Source organism: Helianthus annuus, chromosome 1 (genome assembly GCF_002127325.2).
Source record: "Helianthus annuus cultivar XRQ/B chromosome 1, HanXRQr2.0-SUNRISE, whole genome shotgun sequence".
NCBI lineage: Eukaryota > Viridiplantae > Streptophyta > Magnoliopsida > Asterales > Asteraceae > Helianthus > Helianthus annuus.
This window is the reverse complement of record NC_035433.2, coordinates 139,045,317-139,067,435: the sequence shown is the minus strand read 5'-3', so window position 1 is coordinate 139,067,435 and position 22,119 is coordinate 139,045,317. Positions and strand designations below refer to the sequence as shown.

Sequence of the window (22,119 nt, the reverse complement as noted above, 5' to 3'; positions counted from 1 at the left end):
GTTTACGCATAACCAGGCACGTACACAGAGGAAAACGATGCATGTAAATTATCAACATGGGACCATCGGTACCAACGACTGCGGGTTGACTGTCCGAGACAGTTCGCAATACATGATTACCACCGTAATCCATGCAAGTAATTGTCCTTAGCAACCCCCGTGTGAACGAGTGTTGAGTCCAAACTATAGTACTATGTTGCTAAAGCAGGTAGATAGCACTCCACGTGTAAACATAATAAACAGCAATCATTTAGTCAAGTAGCACATGCGAATAGGTTAGCGTTCAAATAGTTTATGTTTGATTGTGATTTTGATAGATAACGTATGTAACACCCAAAAGTGCTAAAAGCAAAAAGGGATCGAGTATACTCACAGTGATTTGGTAGGGATTGAAGGGAGCACTGAGAATAAGTTAGCCTGGATAGTTTGATAGTATAACGATGAGTAACGCGGAAATGAAAACAAGAGATAATGGATCGATTGGGCCGTTCGATCGGACAGCTGGTTCGATCGGACGGGCTGTTCGTCTGGTTTGAAAGTCCGTTTGAACATTCCCATTCGATCGGCCGGCAGGCTCGATCGGCTGGTCCTTTCGAGTGGATTGTTTCTTCCTTTAGGAAAAGATGTGTTTGTGTATGATGGTTTGAACTTTTGAAGTTTTTGCAGCATTACCTTTCAAGTTGGTCGATCGAACGGACTGTTCGATCGGTTTGCCCAACCGATCGGTTAGCAATTTGGCAAGGTGTCACTCGATCGGGTGGCATGCTCGATCGGGTGACATTCCAATGTTTCGAAAAATGGTTAAGTGTTGAAGTATAGTATATCATGATTCGAGGAGTAATGTTACAATCGAGTGGCGTAGTCGATCGAACATCACTTCGTCAACACTACACTTTTGTGAAATTGTGGGTCCATGTGTTAGCCGATCGGCTGGCCCGGTCGATCGGCTGGGTAGCCCGTTCGCTTGGGCTGTTCGATCGGACAGCCTAACCGTTCGGCCAGCATTTCTGACCTGGTTAGCCTATCTTCTAACACTTGGTTATTTTAGTTATCTTGGTGTGATTTTTGAGGTAGTTTGATAACGGTTTGAACCATAAAACACAGACCCTTACTAGGTTCACTGACTCGGGCAGGAATCACCCAAGTCCGGTCAGTGAACGGTTTGGAACCTTAGTTTACGTTTAACCCGGAATCGGTGAACCTCATAGGTAGAATCCGAATCTTAAACCATGTGTTTGTTTAGGATGATTTGTAAGTTGGTTCAAGCTCCGTTTTCACCGGTTTGAGTGTAAAAGAGTTGAAAGATAGATGAAAACCGTCTTTCAATCCCCTTTCCACCATGAAATGTTAAGATCTTTAGTAGATTTACGTTGTTTTTGTGGAAATCGGTTAGATCTAAGCTAATCATGGTGGAATGATGCCAAAACTTGGTGTTCTTGAAGAACACCATGATGACATCACCCAAGAACACCTAGATCTTGGTGATTTCACGGTTGAAATCCAAGTTTTGAAAGATAGAAAGGTGTAGAATAATTAAATGAACAAAATCGTACAAGAATTAGAGTGAAAACTTACCGGATCGGAGAGAAATCGGAGAAATAGTGAAGAACAAGGGCTGGTCGGTCAGAGCTTTCCAAAAGTGGTAAAGATGACAATGACAGCCCTATTTATAGGCTTCCAAAAGAGGAAAGGCTCAACCGTTCGAACGGGATTCCTGGTCGAATGGGCTGCTCGATCGAACAGCATGTTCGATCGGCTAGCCTGTTCGATCGGAGGTCCTGTTCGATCAAGATGTTCCTTTTTGAGAATTTTGCGACGATTTTTGGTATTTCGATTTCGATGGACGATGATTTGCGTATGAGTTCCTAACCTAACCACTATATCTAACATACAATCATCCTTACTTCATCATTCGGGTTGATTTCGATTGAGTTTGATTATCCTTCGAGTTTCGATTTGACTTGATTGATTCACCACACACATTAACGTAAAATAAACATGCACAAGTAACACGTAAGGAACACACACACGTATAACAGTACCAAAATTCCCATACTTGAGTTCGATGATTGATTCGATTAGCTTGATTATTGATTGATTAACTTTATCGCATTGTTACTTCCTATTATTCAAAGTCGATCGTCGATTCGCGGTTAGATTATCGATCGATTAATTTGATTATACAACACTTACTCAACATAATATAAAAATAAAAATTAAAATAACTTTAATTCCAATAACGGTCAATATTTGACTTTGACTTTGACATCTGGAAAATACGGAGTGTTACAGTGGTCAACTCTAAGATTTGTAGAATCTGAGATAGTACAGCAAGTGCATTGGCCACGGGCCATGCCGTTGACACACGGGGTCGTGTTAGTACAAGACCTAACACTGCAGTTAATGAGGAAGAGAGAGAGATGGCCACGGGGCCGTGCCATGTGGGCACGGGCCGTGGTGAACGTCTGTCTTCAGCCTATAAATAGGGGTGCTTGATTCCATTCCAATCCATCCCTTGGCAAACCATTTCTCTCTCACTTTCCACCACTCCACCACCACTCCACCACCACTCCAACACCATCATCCACCACCATCATCCATCTTCCATCATTTAGAGTGTGTAGTAGTCTCGGGATCCAAGATCGATCGTAAGAGTCTTTGTCAAACAAAGGCCATGCTTGGCTAAACTCTTACATCACTTGGTGAAAACATATCTTTTATGTATTACTTTTTTATTTCCAATCTTTGGCTACTTTTTAATTGGGTATGAGTTAATGACTTTAATAACTAGTTTTTTATATTGAAGGCGAATTTATCTAATCATTCTTCATATGTTGTTGATTCACATATTCGTGTCTTTATGGTCTATATAAAGCGCATTAACTACTTGGAAGTGGGTTAGATGGGTGGTTGGGTAAATTCTATGTCTCGTTCAGTGTATATATCCTGTGAGAACCTGTTTTTAAGCTTAGTAGGACTTCACGAGCGGATGGTCTTAACCCCCGCGGGAGAAGTAAGAACCGCTTGAATCCCTTATCTATAAACTACTATTAAAACTTTAAACAACCCCTGCGAGGACTGTATAACTGCTGACTCAGACCAAAGGGTTGATGTTAACGCTGCCTGGAAGTGGGCCTTCCACTTTTCGCATTAATAACGCACTTAATTATCTTTCAATAATCCGACCTTACGGGACTGTATCCTTGCTGACTCAGACCTATAGGTTGAGGGTAACGTTGTCTGGAAGGGGGCCTACTACTATAACTTAAAGATAATCTCTTAAAATGCCCAAAGTGCGGAAATCATTAAAAGGATACATAAAAGAGGAGTTGGAACCAAGTGATTCCTTCTTGTCTATTTGTTTTTCCTTATATTTTATTTATTTTTTTGTTGTTTATCTTTTTATAGCTTTAAAAACCTTTTCATCAAAGTTTGGTTAGATGACGTTAACGATAAGCCGGTATTAAAAGCTCTTGTGTCCTTGGACGACCTCGGTATCTTGCAATAACTATGCTACGTCCGCGATGGGTGCACTTGCCTTAACGTGTGTGTAGATTGATAATAGAATTTCGTGTTTTATAAATTTAAAACTTGAATCAGCGAGTAAAAAGAGCTAAGATATAACTTAAAAATATACACACACGCATGCACGTCACCTACGAATGCTCAACTAAGAAAATCAAGGAAAATGAGACACTCTTGGTCGAAATAGAAGATGATGATGAACCGGCACTTCTGATGTGCCTAGACAATGAAGAAAAGTAAAATGGGAAATTTGGTCGTGTGAAACCAACAAAGCAGAAAAACTGTGTGATGCGGGAAGGAAAATAACCTGTGAAAGGTACAATAAATAATCGAGTGAGTGGACTAGATTAGGTAAAAGTGAAGACTCTGTGAGGGAAGCAATCAATGATAAAAGAACTCTTTGTGTGAGACAACCGTGATGAGGAGATTAAATCTATGATAGGCCAAGGAGAAGGCACGCGTGTGAAGGAAACAAGTAATCATGTGACTGGTTAAAAGAAGGCATTGATGTGTGATACAACTGCGAGAGAAATATGAGTGAGTCAGTTTATCTAAAATCTATGTGGGATGGATTCAAATCATGTGATATGGTGGGCAAGTTTATCAACATCGGATGAAGTTCGTGTTGGGACAACTACACAAGAAAAGGTTCATGTGATACAAATCAAGTACGACCAAGACAAGTATGAAGCAAAATGTTCGTGTGAAGCAAGGTTCGTGAGGAACATGGTTCGTGAGGAGCAAGGTTCGTGAATAAGAAGATACATGTGAAGTGTTGGATACCAAGGAGATTCGAGAAGATAAAACTGCTCGGAGTTCAAGATCTACAACAACTCAAGGATGTTCGTGATTAGGGAGTGAATGAAATCATTAATCCCTACACATCCTAAAGTTCAAGGGTTATCATGTATATAGTATAAAGATAGTATTAGGGTAGTTATGAAGTACGGGGACTAGATGTGACAAAACAGAAGTTGATAACTAACTCCCTAAAGGAATCAATGTGTCCCTTGGATACGCCCTTTGATCGACGGCTTCAAAGGAAAAGAAAGGGGCGCACCTCTTCAAGTACAATCACATCCACGAGATCAAGAGACACATCTGTTCGTGAAGAGACGCGTCTCTACAATCGTACCTTTTAGTTACTTATAAATAGGCCTTTAGATTTCAATTGTAAAACATACATGTATTCAAAGACTCAAGTTATATTCAAATTCGATTCACGTTCTAGAGATCAAAGATCAATTGGGGCCAACAAACCCACTAAGTCTGCAAACATAGTAAACAACGTAACCTCGCTAATGGAGTAAACCCTCTAATAGGTTAAACACACTAAAGGATAACCACGTTATTTGGGGTAAAACCGCCAAATAGCTAAACCCGCTAAAGGTTAAGCCCGTTGATAATTCTGAAACCCTAAGCGATAAACCTGTTAATTCTGATGAAACTGTAGAATTTAGTAACCTCAAACGAATTCGAAAACTGATTAATACAACTCAGAACAGTTCGAAAATCCCAAAAGAACAGATTATCAAACAAGAACAACCTAAGAAACACTTGTTTAATACGTGAAACAAAAGAAAAAAACACTTATTTTTGTAGAAAACCAATCTTAAACCAGACAATATAGAGCCTATTGCTTTGATACAAATTGTAGGTCCCTTAGACGGATCCTAACGGGACTCATAATCAACTATGAATGTGGAATCCTATTAGTAGATCAAACAATAACAGTAAACAAGTTTATCAAACAAGCAAATACGAGATCATTGTAAACTAGTCTTCTATTTATTTTCTAGCAACAAGTTTACAGTCAATTCAAGACTCTCAAGAACATAAAACCACTCACACACTCTCTGACTAGCGATTCTGGACCCTAGCCAAAACCCGACATGTAAACATGTTTATATATCACACACATTGGCAGACTGGGCTTGGCCCATACATCAGATCGCTAAACCCGCTATACAAGTTAAGCCTGCTAAGGCCACTTACCTGCTAAACCCGCTAAACATGTTAACACTGCTAACCAGCTAAACCTGCTCGTTAGCTAAAGCCGCTAGTTAGCTAAACCCGCTAACTAGCTAACCATGCTAATCTGCTTAGACCACTAGCTAACTAAGCTTGCAAGTTGTCTAAACTTGCCAATGTTCACAAGATATCAAAAGACCTTTTCACAAAGTTGTTGTCATACGATATGCACCAACAACAGTTTTGGATGTTAAGACTTGTTTTGTCTTGAATGTTTCCATTGCTTATTTATGAAATTCTTGTTTAAGAACAATGTGCCAAAGATTAAAATATTGAGACCCCAGGTTTGAGGTATTTCCAGTCCGGTCAAGTCTTTTTTTGTTTTTAATATTAAATATCGAAGTGCTTTTGGTATGACGATGCCATGATGTTGGATAAGGTTTTTACCTTTCTAAGTTGTAAGGGTTCAATTCCCGTGGTGGACAAAAAGGTTGTAGTTTAATATAGATGTAGAGAGTAGTGAGTATTTTCGTTCTAGAAAATATCTTGAAGAGATACAAATAAATAAATAAATTAACTTTACACTTGCATTCATTAACTATTTATAGCTTTATTGTAACAAAACTAAATGATCATTGATCAGTTGAAATAAACATTTTGATTTATTGAAAAGCAAATATAACTCACTTAGTATAGAAAATCATATTCAAAATTATTATATGTTTTTTTAATAATGATATATGATAGGTAATATAACGAAAACATGATACTCAAAGCTGTAAATCTCCCTCTCTCACACACGCATATGAACGACTCCTTTTATATAGCGTAAGTAGCAATGAGGAGCCAACACGTGTACTTATGAGGGTTTTATATGGGTAAGGATATTTGTGCTCATTTACACGTCCACATTTTTTTTAAATCTCAATTAACTAATTCACTATTTTAACATATATATATATATATATACCAAAAAATCAAACATTTTCTTTTTCTCTTTGATATATGTATAATAATATTGATATAATGTTTTTTTTTAAAATAAGTTTTTTTTTTTTTTGTTGTTGTTATACCATTTTACGTTGTGATGTTACGTGCCCAGGTTTTGAATGCGTTTTTTAATTACGATAAATATGGTGCTATTATCCCATTTTACATTGTGCTTTTATGTCGTCAAAAAAAATATGCATTCATAAATGGACCTTTGTACGTAACAACATCGTATAAAATGGTATAACAACATAGTTATTCGTGTAGAGTGTTGCATTTTAAAAAACAAATAATTTCTTTATAAAAAGTAAATCAATAGTATTCATATATTGAAAAGAATAAAACACGCTCGATTTATGGTATAATTAATAAAAATAAAGTGAAGTATATAAAAGTTATTTGAGTTTTAAATATTAGTAAAATTAGTATTTAATTTAAAAAAAAAAAGTCAACATAAGAGGTCGAATCTATCATTTTCCTTTTTTCTTTTACAAACTACCATTTAATTATTGAAATGATACCAAATTAATATTAATCATTAAATGATGTGATCAAGGATCTTTTTTTTTTTTTTTTGAACGGCTAATTTCTTTAATTCTTTGTCCTCTGTTAGACTTGAACCCAAGACCTTCCCCTTCCCAATCTAGGTGTTTTAAAGGTTTTGCCTTTGCCAATGGACCACCACCCCATTGGTCTAAATACATTTTTAGACTAAATACATTTTAGACTAAAATACATTTTTTTATACATGCATTCTATATAAATGCATGTGTAGAGCAAACATTAGAATACTCACTTTTCGAAACTTGAAAAAATGAGCATTTCTGTTACAAAGAAGCTTTGTTCCCTTTTCATTGTATTGAGCTATTTCACGTGCTTTGTCATTGCCGATTGTATATTCACCAGTTATGTTACCGTTTATATATACAACGGAATCCCAGATTCAACAATCGATGTTCATGTGAAATCCGGAGACGACGATCTCGGCCATCACAACATCACTTTAAGTCTTGGGTATGATTTTCATTTCTGTGAAAGTATTTTTGGAAATACTCTTTTCATGGGAGATTTTGTAGATAATTCAAGATCGGCACATTTTCATGTTTATGACGATGATGTTGCAAATAATATGGATGCCTCAAGTGTTGATTTCACAAATGTTTATTGGCTATTAAAACAAGATGGATATTATTTGTCAAAAGAATTTAAACCATATGATGATCCATCATGGGTGTATAGAGGATCATGGGAGTAAGAAATTTGACCATGTTAATTGTTTCATGACAGTAATAAAGTTATATTAATGTTATGTTTGTGAATTCTCCACAATACTAATATTTGGGTAGTAGTGTAAAATAATTTTTAGCAATCATATACTATGATAATATGATGTGGCTATCACTAACTATTAACTCTTGTTATATATATATATATATATATATATATATATATATATATATATATATATATATATACTATATATATATAAAGGCCAATAACCAATATAACATTTAATGTCATCTCATATAATATAAGTTAACTCTTTGAACACATCTTATTGGTAATCTTAATATTGGCAAATTTACCTCGGATTTTAATGAATTCTACCACAGATGGAGTGAGAAACATTCATTTACTAAAAAATAAAAATTTAATTACATCTTATTATCCCTAAAACGTTGATCGCTTCACAATTGGTTTGCGTGAAAATAGACAAAATAGTTGGATTCACAAAAAATGTATTTTAGAAAGAACAAGTTGCAATCAAGAGGTAACCTTCAAAACACATAAAGATAGATATCTATATAATGAAACATGAGAGGTAATTATTTTTGTGATATACTCATATAACTATTAAATATGTCATGTGTGACTAAGCATTATGTGTATATATGTTTAAGGCTTTTAGCTATCATATAATATATATATATATATATATATATATATATATATATATATATATAATGTGAGGTGTCTATCACTAACCGTTAATGTATTTTAAAAAATATATAAACCTATATATAAAAAAGACGCCAACTGATATGACACTGTGTCATATCATACAACATAATTTAACTCTTTGAACACATTTTTTGTATTCATTGATAATCTTATTATTAGCAATTTTACCATGAATTTTAATGATTTACATCACATATGGAGTGAGAAAATGCATATCTTATAAAAAATTAATTACAAATAATTATCCTTAAAACATTGTTCGGTTTACAATTTGGTTTGTGTGAAAAGAGACAACATAGTTGGTTTCACACAAACAATTGTATTTCAGACATAATAGGGTGGAGTCCTGAGGTAACCTTCAAAACATATAAAAATAGATATTTAGGTAATGAAACATGAGAAATAATTATTTTTGTTATATACTTGCATAATTATTAAATATGTCACGGGTGACTAAGTATTATGTGTATATATGTCTTAGCTACCATATAATATGATATGGTTATCACTCACCGTTAATTTATGTTAAAATATACATATAAATTCTATATAGAAAAGACGCCAACAACTAATATAACATTTTGTGTCATATCATACACTATAATTCATACACTATAATTTGACTCTTTGAACACAACTTTTTGTATTCACAGGTAATCTTATAATTGGCAAATTTACCATTAATTTTAATGATTTACATCACATATGAAGTAAGAAACATGCATTTATTACAAAAAAATAATAATAATAATAATAATTACTACTAATTATCCATGTAACATTGTTCCGTTCACAATTGGTTTGGGTCAAACTAGACAAAATAGTTGGTTCACAAATAAAACAATTGTATTTAGACAGAATAGGGTGCAATCCTGAGGTAACCTTCAAAACACATAAATATAGATATATAAATAATTATTTTTTATATAGTTGTAAAATATCAAATATGTCACGTGTGACAAAGTATTATGTGTATATATGTTTTAGCTTTTTTTTCGTATAATATGATTTGGCTCTCACAAACCATTAAATACATGTTATATATACACACATCTATATAGATAAAGAAATCAATAACTTATATAGCATTTAATGTCATATGATACTACGATAGCATTTAATGTCATATGATACTATGATATAATTTAACTCAATTTAACTCTTTGATCACATCATTTGTATTCATTGGTAATCTTATTATTGGTAAATTTACCTTGAAGTTTAATGATTTGCACCACATATGGAGTGAGAAACATGCATTTATTACAAAATTAAATATTAATTACAATTAGTTTTCCTAAAACATTATTTAGTTCAGAATTCATTTGGATGAAAATAGACAAAATAGTTGGTTTAACAAAAAAAATAATGTATTTTAGAGATAATACCTGTGGTAAACCGACCAATAATTTATATTAAAAAATTTAAACATCTTTATAAATAAAGGACGCCTATAAGTGATATAACATTTTGCGTGAATATAATTTAATTCTTTAACCACATCTTTTTGTTTTCATTGGTAATCTTGGCAAATTCACCTTAATTTTTGTAAATTCCATCACATATGAAGTGAGAAACATGGATTTTTGAGAAAAAAATGTATTTTAGACGTAATTCCTAAGATAAACCAACCAGTAATTTATGTTAAGCAATGTAAACATCTTTATAAATAAAAGGCGCCAATAAGTGATATAATTTTTAATGTTAGGCCATACAAAATAATTTAACTCTTTGAGCACATATTTTGTATTCACTAGTAATCCTAATATGGGCAAATTTACCTTGGATTGTAATGAATTCCACCACAAATGGAGTGACATATATGCATTTCCTAGAAAATAAAAAATTTCATCACAACTAATTATCCCTAAAACATTTTTCAGGTCATAATTGTTTTGGGTTAAAATAGACAGAATTGTTGGTTTCACAAAAAAAAATGTACTTTAGACCAAATAGATGCAGTCCTATGAGGTAACATTCAAAACACATAAAGATAGATATCTAGATATAGAAATATTAGAAATAATAATTTTTGTGACATACTTATATAATTATAAAATATGTCATGTGTGACAAAGTATTATGTGTATATATGTTTTAAATAACATATATTATAATGTCACTCTAAATAACCGTTAAATTTATTTAAAAAAATATAAACATCTATATGAGAAAGACAACAACTGATATAACATTTAGTGTCATATCATACAATATGATTTAACTCTTTAAATATCTTTTTGTATTTATTGGTAGTCTTATTATTGGTAAATGTACCTCGAATTTAAAATTTAACCATTTGTACCATATGGAGTGAGAAACATGCATTTATTACAAAATAAAATTATTAATTACAACTATATTGGTAAAACATTACTTGGTTCACAATTGGATTGGATGAAAATAGACAGAATAGTTGGTTTAACAAAAAAAAGTATTTTAGACATAATGCCTATTGTAAACCGACCAATAATTTATGTTAAAAATGTAAACATCTTTATAAATAAAAGACGCATATAAGTGATATAACATATTGTGTGATATCATACAATATAATGTAATTCTTTAAGCATATCTTTTTGTTTTCATTGGTAATCTTAATATTGGCAAATTTACCTTGAATTTAGTAAATTCCACCACATATGGAGTGAGAAACATGCATTTCTTAGAAAATAAAAATAAAATCATTACAACTAGTTATCCCTAAAACATTGATCGGTTAACAATTGGTTCGGGTTAAAATAAACAGAATAGTTGGTTTCGCAAATATATATATATATATATATATATATATATATATATATATATATATATATATATATATATATAGTAGGGTTCGCACGGAAAGTGTATTTTTCCTAGAAAGTCTAGGAAGCGATCTGGTCCATCCGATTGGTGTGTTTAAGGGTTGAGATTAAATCAATGGCAATCTTGTAATATTTGAGTTTAATTAATTGATTGTTTTAAATGAGTATGGGCAATTTTTTCAATGGTCGTGTTTTAAATCAATTAGATAACCGCCAGTTCCTAAATTCAAGCGATTTTCCATCTCTCTCTCTCCAAACCCATCTTGGAAACCCCAATCCCTACCAAAAATAACTACAATCATGGAAGAAGATAACTTTAGAAACGATGGAGAGCATCGAATCAAATTAAAACACTTCTCCATCTCCACCATCTCCGAGTTCATCATCACCAATCAAATATTGTTCTTATCATCTCCGTTTTCTTGACGATGTGTTTTAACAGCAAGCAAATTAATACACTTGTGTTTTAACAGCAAGCAGATTCATACAGTTGTGGTTTAGCATCCAGATTCATACATATGTGTTTTAACAGCAAGCAGATTCATACAGTTGTGTTTTAGCATCCAGATTCATACATATGTGTTTTAACAGCAAGCAGATTCATACAGTTGTGTTTTAGCATTCAGGTTCATAAAGATGTGTTTTAACAGCAAACAGATTCAAACAGATGTGTTTTAACAGCAAGCAGATTCATACAGATGTGTTTTAACAGCAAGCAGATTCATACAAATGTGTTTTAACATCCAGATTCATACAGATGTGTTTTAACAGCAAGCAGATTCATATAGTTGTGTTTTAACAGCAAGCAGATTCAATACAGATGTGTTTTAACATCAAGATTCATACAGATTCATACAGATGTGTTTTAACAGCAAGCAGATTCATACAGGTGTGTTTTAACAGCAAGCAGATTCATACAGATGTGTTTTAACAGCAAGCAGATTCATACAGATGTGTTTTAACAGCAAGCAGATTCATACAGCTGTGTTTTAGCATTCAGATTCATACAGTTGTGTTTTAGCATTCAGATTCATACAGTTGTGTTTTAACAGGAAACAGATTCATACAGTTGTGTTTTAACAGCAAGCAGATTCATACACTTGTGTTTTAACATTCAGATTCATACAGTTGTGTTTTAACAACAAGCAGATTCATACACTTATGTTTTAGCATTCAGATTCATACAGTTGTGTTTTAACAGCAATCAGATTCATACCCTGTGTTTTACCATCTTTATATTGTGGGATCTATAAAAAAAAATTGACTTTAGCCCTGTAAACTGTTAAAACACAGCACCAAGAACATGCTGATAAATTCCAGTAATCTTCTAATCTTCTGAACAATGGAATATGCGATGTAATGTGGCATGGAATTTTAGTTAATGAACACATTGACTTCCAGATTTGAATTCGAAAATAATACAAATTCCGAAAATCATGGAATTTTAGTTAATGAAGATACATTCCATAAATAAAATTAAAATGTGAAATTACATGATAGCCCTTCTACTTAAAATCCCTCAATGACACATGTCCAATTCTTATTCCTTCCTAGACTTTCTAGGAAAAATAGACTTTCCACCCAACTCCTACTATGTATATATATATATATATATTAGACAGAATAAATGTAGTCCCGAGGTTACCTTCAAAACACATAAAAAGAGATATCTGGATAATGGAACATGCGAAATAATTATTTTGTGATATACTTGTATAATTAATGAATGTCTTGTATAACTTAGTATTATTATGTGTATATATATGTTTTAGCTTTCACATTATATGACGCAACCATCTCTAACCACTAAATTTATGTTAAAAATATATAAATATCTATATAAAAAGACGCGAATAACTAATACTACATTTGGGTCATATCATACAATATAAATTAACTGTTTGAATACATCTTTATAAATAAAAGACGCCTATAAGTGATATAACATATTGTGTTATATCATACAATATAATTTATTTCTTTAAACACAACTTTTTGTTTTCATTGGTAATCTTAATATTGGCAAATGTACCTTGAATTTTAGTAAATTCCACCATATATGGAGTGAGAAACATGCATTTCTTTGAAAATAAAAATAAAATAATTAAAACTAGTTATCCCTAAAACATTGATCGATTAACAATTACTTCTGGTTAAAATAAACAGAATAGTTGGTTTCACATATATATATATATATACACACACACACATATGTACAGTCTCGCTAACTATCAGTTTATACAAGATACATAGCTGTTAGTTTATACACACGTGTACAGTCTTTTATACATTTGTATATTATATTCAGAAATGGTTACATATGTGTATATTAACAACATATAGTATATTAGGCATGCACACGAGTAGATTCATATAAAAATTATGAAATTAATGAAAATGAAACATATCACATGTATGCAAAAATAAATAACTTCATCGCATATTCAAAAAAAATAATGCCCAAAAATAATTACAATTTCAATCTCAGAAAAATTTTTTAATGTTTATTGAAAATTATAAAAAGTTAAAAACAATGTATTATGATATCTATATATACGAATAATAAAAGAAAAACAATATTCAAGTTAAAATTAAAACAAAATCTATGGATAAAGAAATAATGGAGAAATAATTAAAAATGAGAGTGAGAGAGAGGGAAAGAAAGAGAGTTAAGAGATCAGAAAATAAAGGGATTTTAATTAAACATACTTGGGTAATGTCAGTCTTACCCTTTTAATCTAAAAAATAATCAAGGGCCAAGATTAGTTCACTTAGTTCATTCTCAAGAAGTTGTTCACTCTTGATCCTAATCCTCTATATATGTGTATATATATATATATATAGAGTAGTAGTTCTGCGGAAAGTGTGTTTTTCCTAGAAAGTCTAGGAAGCGATCTGGGCCATCCGATTGGTGTTTTTAATGGCTTAGATCTAATAGATGGCATTTTCGTAATATTTGAGTTATATAATTAGAGACTTTTAATATAGTGAGGGTATTTTGGTAATTGAAAGTGTTTTAAATTAGTCAAGAACTGCTATATCAATAACCAATCCCTAAAATCATGGGATTTCCCCTCTCTCTCTCTCTCTCCCTAAACGCAACCAAAGAAGAACCAACCATTTTTCCTGCAAATATTCTTCTCCGATTGGTCATATATCGGTTGTTTTTCATACTTGTTTCAATTTTTTTATCTATCATTGAATCGGGTTCTTATTTTTAGTTAATGGACCTCAATGTTTGACATGTTAGAGTGGGCTCTAGGTTTATGTGTTTTACCATTTTAATGTTGATTGATGACAGTGTGTTGAAGACGAAGACACTGGGTTGTGTTGAAGACGAAGACACTGACAGTGTGTCCAGCAATCTGCTTGATGTTAAAACACAATGTCAAGAAATATGCTTGCTGTTAAAACACAGTGTCAAGAAACCTCCAGCAATCTGCTTGTTAAAACACAGCGTAAAGAAATCTGCTTGCTGTTAAAACACAGTGTCAAGGAAATATGCTTGCTGTTAAAACACAATGTCAAGAAATCTGCTTGCTGTTAAAACACAGTGTCAAGAATCCTCCAGCAATTTGCTTGCTGTTAAAACACAGTGTCAAGAATCCTCCAGCAATCTGCTTGCTGTTAAAACACAGTGTCAAGAATCCTCCAGCAATCTGCTTGCTGTTAAAACACAGCGTCAAGAAATCTGCTTGCTGTTAAAACACAGTGTCAAGGAAATCTACTTGCTGTTAAAACACAATGTCAAGAAATCTGCTTGCTGTCAAAACACAGTGTCAATTATCCTCCAGCAATCTGCTTGCTGTTAAAACACAGCGTCAAGAAATCTGCTTGCTGTTAAAACACAGCGTCAACAAATCTTCTTACTGTTAAAACACAACGTCAAGAAATCTGCTTGCTGTTAAAACACAGCGTCAACAAATCTGCTTGCTGTTAAAACACATTGTCAAGAAACACAGCGTCATGTATCATTTAAATTGAAACTGCCAATTTGATTTAAATGGAATATTTAGTTTCCATAGTTAGTTATCCTAATAAAATAATCCATAATTAAAATAATATTCAAATTACACAATTGCCCTTTTAGTTAAAATCCTTCAATGCCACATGTCGCGTTCTTATTGCTTCCTAGACTTTCTAGGAAAAACACACTTTCCGCAGGAACCCTACTCTCTCTCTCTCTCTCTCTCTCTCTCTCTCTCTCTCTCTCTCTCTCTCTATATATATATATATATATATATATATATATATATATATATATATATATATATATATATATATATATATATATATATAGGGAGGGGCTCATGCGAGAACCACCCTTATTGTGAGAACCTTGAGAACCAATGTGAACACAACCTAAAATAGCTAAAAAAAAAACCTAACCACCCCCCCCAAAAAAAAAAAAAAAACCTAACCCCCCCTCCCCCAAAAAAAAAAAAAAAAAAAAAAACCTAAACCCCCCCCCAAGCTAAATGCTAAAAAAACCTAACCCCACCCCCCCCCCCCAAACCTAAACCCCCTCCCCCACCCCCCCCCCCCCCCCCCCCAAAAAAAAAACCTAAACCCCCCCCCCCCCCCCTCAAGCTAAAATGCTAAAAACTAAACCCCCAAAAAACCTAAAAAAAAAATCTAAAAAAAATCTAAAAAAATCTAAAAAAAATCTAAAATTTTTTTTTGAATTTTTTCATATTTTTTATGTTAAAATCGCTACTTTTAGAAGCCAAAAAATATATTTTTTTAAAAAAAATTAAAAATTTTTTTTTTTTTTTGCTTCGAAAAGTAGCGATTTTTTTATAAAAAATATTAAAAATTCAAAAAAAAATTTGTGTGATTTTTAGCTATTTTTAGGCATTTTTGGTGTGTTCACATTGGTTCTCGCGGTTCTCACAATAAGAGGTGGTTCTCGCATGATCTTCTCCCTATATATATATATTGTGTCACACCCCCAAAATACCACCCATGGGAAACCCTACTAGGCGTGTGACAAACCAATAACGAGCCACTAATCATATTGAACCAGTCACAAGTTGTTACATAAAATCATCAATTATTACTGAAAAGTACCGTCAATACGTTTAAATGAAACCAACACGCTCAGCGGAAGCAAATAAAAGAAATCATAGTTTAACTGTTTCAAATTAAATGTATGTAATCAATAAACCCATCATTCGTATCCAATCAGCACGACCCATGACCACTCCAGCTACTTCAGACAGCAAGTTCCAAATCCATATAATCTAACGACCTGCGAGCATGCAACAAGTGTATCAGACAACGTTGGTGAGTTCATAGTTTTACAAAAACGTTGGTTACCAAGTGTTTAGTTAATCCATTGAATTTAATTCCGAAGGTAATGTTGAAAACAATGTTGATAATACCCCAATATAAGACGGCTTCTGATTATTTTGCCATTTCTCCAATGCCCCTATCAAAGCATTGGTCATGACTAGGTCATTAGTTCAACACCCGTCCTCCCAGGAACGGGGTGAGGTTGCCAAACCTAGGTAGCGCTACTAACTAATACCATGTTACCTCCCAGGTAACCAAACAACACGGAGGGACTTTAAAGGTGATAGGAAGAGTATATTATCCAACATTCCCGTTTTTACCCAAAAGACTTATCCCTCCCTGTGATACCCACTGACTGTCCCAACCACCGGGACACATGCTCAAAGTAGTGAACTCACCTTAGATTGCTCGGTGTGTTTTGCTACGCTATTCGTCCAAGTTGGTCAACCGAGTCCTATTGTGTTTATCACTAATAATCAGTTCCGTGTGCAAAGAAATTACATTCTTTACGCATACATCAAACAGCTACCGCACAAGTATTTACACATATTGTTTCACATGCTATAACAGTAATACACGTATTCACGTCATTCCGCAGGTATACGTAGTAAGCCCTTGGCTGCTTACACCCTCGTATTACATGTTCTCATATCATCTAACAATTCAGCAGTTTAATCAGTTTGTTATATCGATATACAGCCCAATTAACCCAGGCCCATCAACAGGTACGGCCCACACTCAACATGCTATTCCTTTAAAGGTGTGCATTTCGTTTTAAATCACGTAACCTAGTCCCCGATTATTTTACATCTCAAGAGTCCCATACATCAGATCATTCTAATCATGCTTTCCTAGAAGCTGTAACATCACATGAGATCAACAACAAATCAAAAACAATATATATTTCCCCAGTTTGCATGGATCCCATTCACCATTATTCTATGTGAGCATAACAGCCCATTACGGCATTTATATAAGCATGCGGCCCAATGATTTCAGGCCCAAACTAATAACCAGTTCCATCTAATAATTCTAACAGCCCAGTTAACATGTATCGGCCTATGTGACTTGTTACCCATCATGCTTGCTACCCTAATTATTGTTACATCATTAACCAAGAACCTCTCAAAAAAAAAACTCCACTACATATCAAGAACCTATCCGGATTACCATACCCACTTATTATCAACATGTACCAGATCATCATAACAATCAATATATTCATGATTTTAAGCATAACACAAGACTATATCCATTTGTTACCAGACCTATGTCAATAGCATATCGGTTTCAATGAGTCCAAACTATAAAACAATCCTAAACACCCTAACAGTTTATCTATAACATGTGTACAAACAGCCCATGATAGCACATACGATCTCTAGATCATTTATCATTAAACATGCCCTTAGATTTATTAGTTAACACATACAATAACTTCATTAAAACTCTAACATCATCACCTAATGAATGACTCGCACGAAAGATCACATGATACCATAACGCACGTAACATACAAGAACCACACTAACCAGAATTGAGAGTACCAGAACTAACTGTATGATGTATGAGATCTAGCACAGAGATAACTCCAATATAAAGGATTTCGAATAGGGGAAGGAGGTCTCCAGTTTCCGTACGTAGGGGGTGAAAGAGGGTAGGGTTTTGTATTTTGAGTTTTGTTATAACTAAACATAATACGCATCCATAAAAAAATAAGTGTTTGGGTCGGTTTAATCTTTTGGCCAGAATGGGCTTAAGCCCATACAGTTGGGCTGCCATAACTAATGGCAAATCTGCCAATTTATGGGTCAAGGGTGGCGGGTTTGGGCTTATAATTTCAAACACGTTTGCTTCGGGCTTCAATAGTTTGGGCTGACCCAATAGTTAAAACGGCAAGGGGTGTGGTCCAGTAAGACATATAGTCTAACACCTACGCGGCCCAAATATAAGACATTTAGCACAACGGGGTTGTAATGTGCATAAAACATAATGTTTAACGGTGTTATAACGTACGTTTAAGTTTAACAAATTATAATAGCACAACACATAAATCAAGTTTCATCTAAACAAGGAACGTTGAATAAGAATAATGAGAAGTTAGGATTACGGAATTAAACGGCACAACTTGAAAGTTCGAATTGTCACATATAGTGGAGGGTTCAAATGAGAACAATTTTTTTGTAAGAAGAAAAAAGAAGAAGTTTCAACCAATAAGAATGCTTCATTTTACTTCATTTAATATTTGTATTTAATTTTAATATAAGGGTATATTGGTAAACTTACTAAATCATTAATGTGTATTCTTCCCATTTAATAACTAGCTAAAAAAAATTTGTAACTCATTTTCAAAATATATACTTTTTTTCAAATTAAAAAAAACAACTTAATTTAAAGTGTAGAATAAATTACTAGTTGTGTAGGATAAATCACGAGTTGTGTAGGATATATTTCGATGTGTATAGGATAAATTTCGACTGTGTAGGATAAAATTCTATAATGTGTAGGGTATATGTAGGAAAATTTTGATATGTGTAGGTTTTGTAGAGTATATGTAGGATAATTAATAATTAGTTGACTAATTTATTAAAGAGAGAAAAATTAATGATATGAGTTATAAATTAAATACCATTTTAGTAATATGTTCTTTCTTCTTTTTCTTCTTACATTAAATTTCTTCTCAAATGAACCTTCCCCTATATATATATATATATATATATATATATATATATATATATATATATATATAGGATCCGGTTCAATCGAGAACCAAGCCGAGTTGCAAGAACCGTAAGAACCCTTTTAGACCAATCAAAGAATGCCATGTCATCTCAACATGTGATCAATTGGGAGGGTTAATATAGTAATTTTAACATTTTTTTGTTTCTCTCTCCTTTGTCAGACCTTTCTGTCACCTCCATCTATCTTCTTTTTAAAGCCCTCTCTCTCTCTTACACATTATATAACCCTACAAAAAATAACTTGGGTTGCCTCTCTAGATTGAAAAGTTGCAACATAAAAAAAAACACCCTACAAAAAACAACTTGGGTTGCCTCTCTAGAATGAAAAGTTGCAACTTTTAAAAAAATCATACATACATGCCTCTTTGTTTGGATTGTCTCTTTAGAACGAAAAGTAGTGACTTTTAAAAAAACCCACCCATACATATCTCTTTGATTAACACATGACCCTTTTAAAAGTAGTGACTTTTAAGAAAAACCACCCATACACATACCTCTTTGATTAGCAACTTAGGTTGCCTTAACCGCACCATCACATCCCTTCATCGAAAGACACCCATTCATTCAAATTAGGCACCACTTCAGATTATATAATAAGATTATCTTTTACTACAAAAAGCAACACAACCATTAACAAAGTCACGACCTTTCGCATCTATTTAAATCAAGTCGTCACATTTAAATTAACCCATGCCCTATCTACTTATTTTATAATATAGGTTCACATTGATAAGAAAACAATGAAATTGTATTATGCAGAACTTGAACTTTCTTTCACCACTTGATACAAATGTACATATGAGTATATCTAGTAACTGTCAAATGGACATCTATATGATAACTGTCAAAACGGTTATGGGGGGTGGTTTGTATATCTGATTTATAACACTCCCCCTCAGATATACATTATCATTATTCATTATACACTATTAACAACATACTTCAGGATGATGTTAAATCGGTACTTCAGGACCTATAAGATAAACCAATACTGCTGGACCAGTTATGCTGCCTCGTTAAAAACCTTACTAAGAAAACCCAATGGGACAAAACTTAGTCAAGGAAAAGAGTATAGCGTGTATAATGCTCCCCCTCAATTTAACTAACATCTTTCAATCTTCGGAGCCCGATTTTATGTGATAAATACTCAAAACTGCTTCTTTTTTTTTTTTTTGAACGGCCAACAAACTCAATCCCGAGTACTCTCGGGGCACCCACTGGACAAACGGAGTACTCCGAGAGTAACCCGAGTCCACCACCAATTCCGGGGAAAACCCGGTAACCCACCCGCCCGTAGGCACGATGGTGAAATTACCGGTAAAACCCGTTTGGCTCAAGAATCCAACCCAGGTTTCCCTGGGTCTCCTATCATTGCCCACCACTGCCTCACTCTGCACCAAGTGGGAGTCGAACCTGCATCTCTCAAGAGAAATACAAGCCCTCCACCACTTGATCTAGAGATCATTGGCACTCAAAACTGCTTCTAGGTAGTGATTTTGTGAAGAGGTCAGCTAGATTTTCACTTTACTTGATCTGACGAACAACGATTTCTCCTTCTTTTTGTAGGTCATATGTTGAGAAGAACTTTGGTGAGATGTGCTTTGTTCTACCTCCTTTAATGTAGCCTTCTCTTATTTGAGCTATGCAAGCAGCATTGTCTTCATAAATAATCGTCGGGTCTTTCTTGATTTGTTCTAATCCGCATGCTTCTTGTATATGATTGATCATTGATCTCAACCACACGCATTCTCGACCAGCATCATACAATGTTATCAATTCGGCATGATTTGATGATGTTGCTGTAAGTGTTTGCTTAGTCAACTTCCAAGAAATTGTTGTCCTACCATGTGAATACATAACCTGTCTGAGATTTTGCTTTGTGAGCATCTGATAGATATCCGGCATCAGCATACTGACGGGTGGTCCATAGAACAACCCTTAATGATATTAAAATACAAATTTATCCTTCACTTGATTGTGTAATTATCTTGAATTAGATAACTACAAGTGCATATGTTTCAGGTACAGATAGGGAGCTAAAAATGGTAAAAACGCAGCTTTGGACGGTTTGGAGAGGAACGGGTCGCGTATAGAAGGAACGAAGAAGCAAATCCCAACTTTCAGGGCTTCACCGTAAATTACGGTGGCCACCGTAATTTACGGTGGCCCTGAAAGTCACATTTTCCTGCCGTAACTCAGTGTACTTCTACCGTAACATCATGGAGTCCACCGTAATTTACGGTGGATACCGTAAATTATGGTGGAGGGTGCGAGGAAAAGTGTAACTCCCATTTTTAAGGTGCTTTATGGTGGCTTTTGATTGGCATTCATGATTGGACGTTTTCTTATCATCTTGGGGGCGATTTTTGCTGGTTCTAGCTTGTTCTAAACATTGAAAAACATTTGGTTCTTGTTGTTGATGCTTATGAACTCTAATTTGGATGTTATCATGATCAACCAAACTATGTCCGGCTAATTTCATTGTGATCATCCTAGGTTGAAGGGTTTGTTTGCGACGGTTGTGTTTTGAGTCTATATTTCTAGAACGGTAAACGCTATTTATATTTTGTTTATTGTGGTGTGTGATTACTTGCTTGTAAATTGTTGATTCTCATAATATTCTAGTTTGAAACCATACGTTCTTGGTGCCGTTGGCAATCGAGATATCATGGGTAGAATTAGGATTGGGTAAGGGTTAATTGGTCATCGGGTAACAACCTCACGTTCTCGGAATCTGAGTACTTCGTTCCCTTTTATCACAACAAGTAATTACACATGAACTATGTCTATGTAGTTCTTTCTAGTGGATGATAACACAAACGTTGAAG

At 33.7% G+C, this 22,119-nt stretch overlaps 1 protein-coding gene across 1 annotated transcript; it reads left to right on the top strand.

The window, feature by feature from the left end:
• Positions 1-7,300: 7,300 nt before the first annotated feature.
• On the top strand, positions 7,301-7,741 carry LOC110932849 (S-protein homolog 2-like). The gene has a single exon (XM_022176105.1). It carries the CDS (start codon positions 7,301-7,303, stop codon positions 7,739-7,741), a length of 441 nt encoding a protein of 146 aa, XP_022031797.1.
• Positions 7,742-22,119: the final 14,378 nt, after the last annotated feature.

Bases quoted from the DNA above. Each gene is read 5' to 3' on its own strand.
- LOC110932849 (XM_022176105.1), top strand. From the start codon at position 7,301: ATGAGCATTTCTGTTACAAAGAAGCTTTGTTCCCTTTTCATTGTATTG.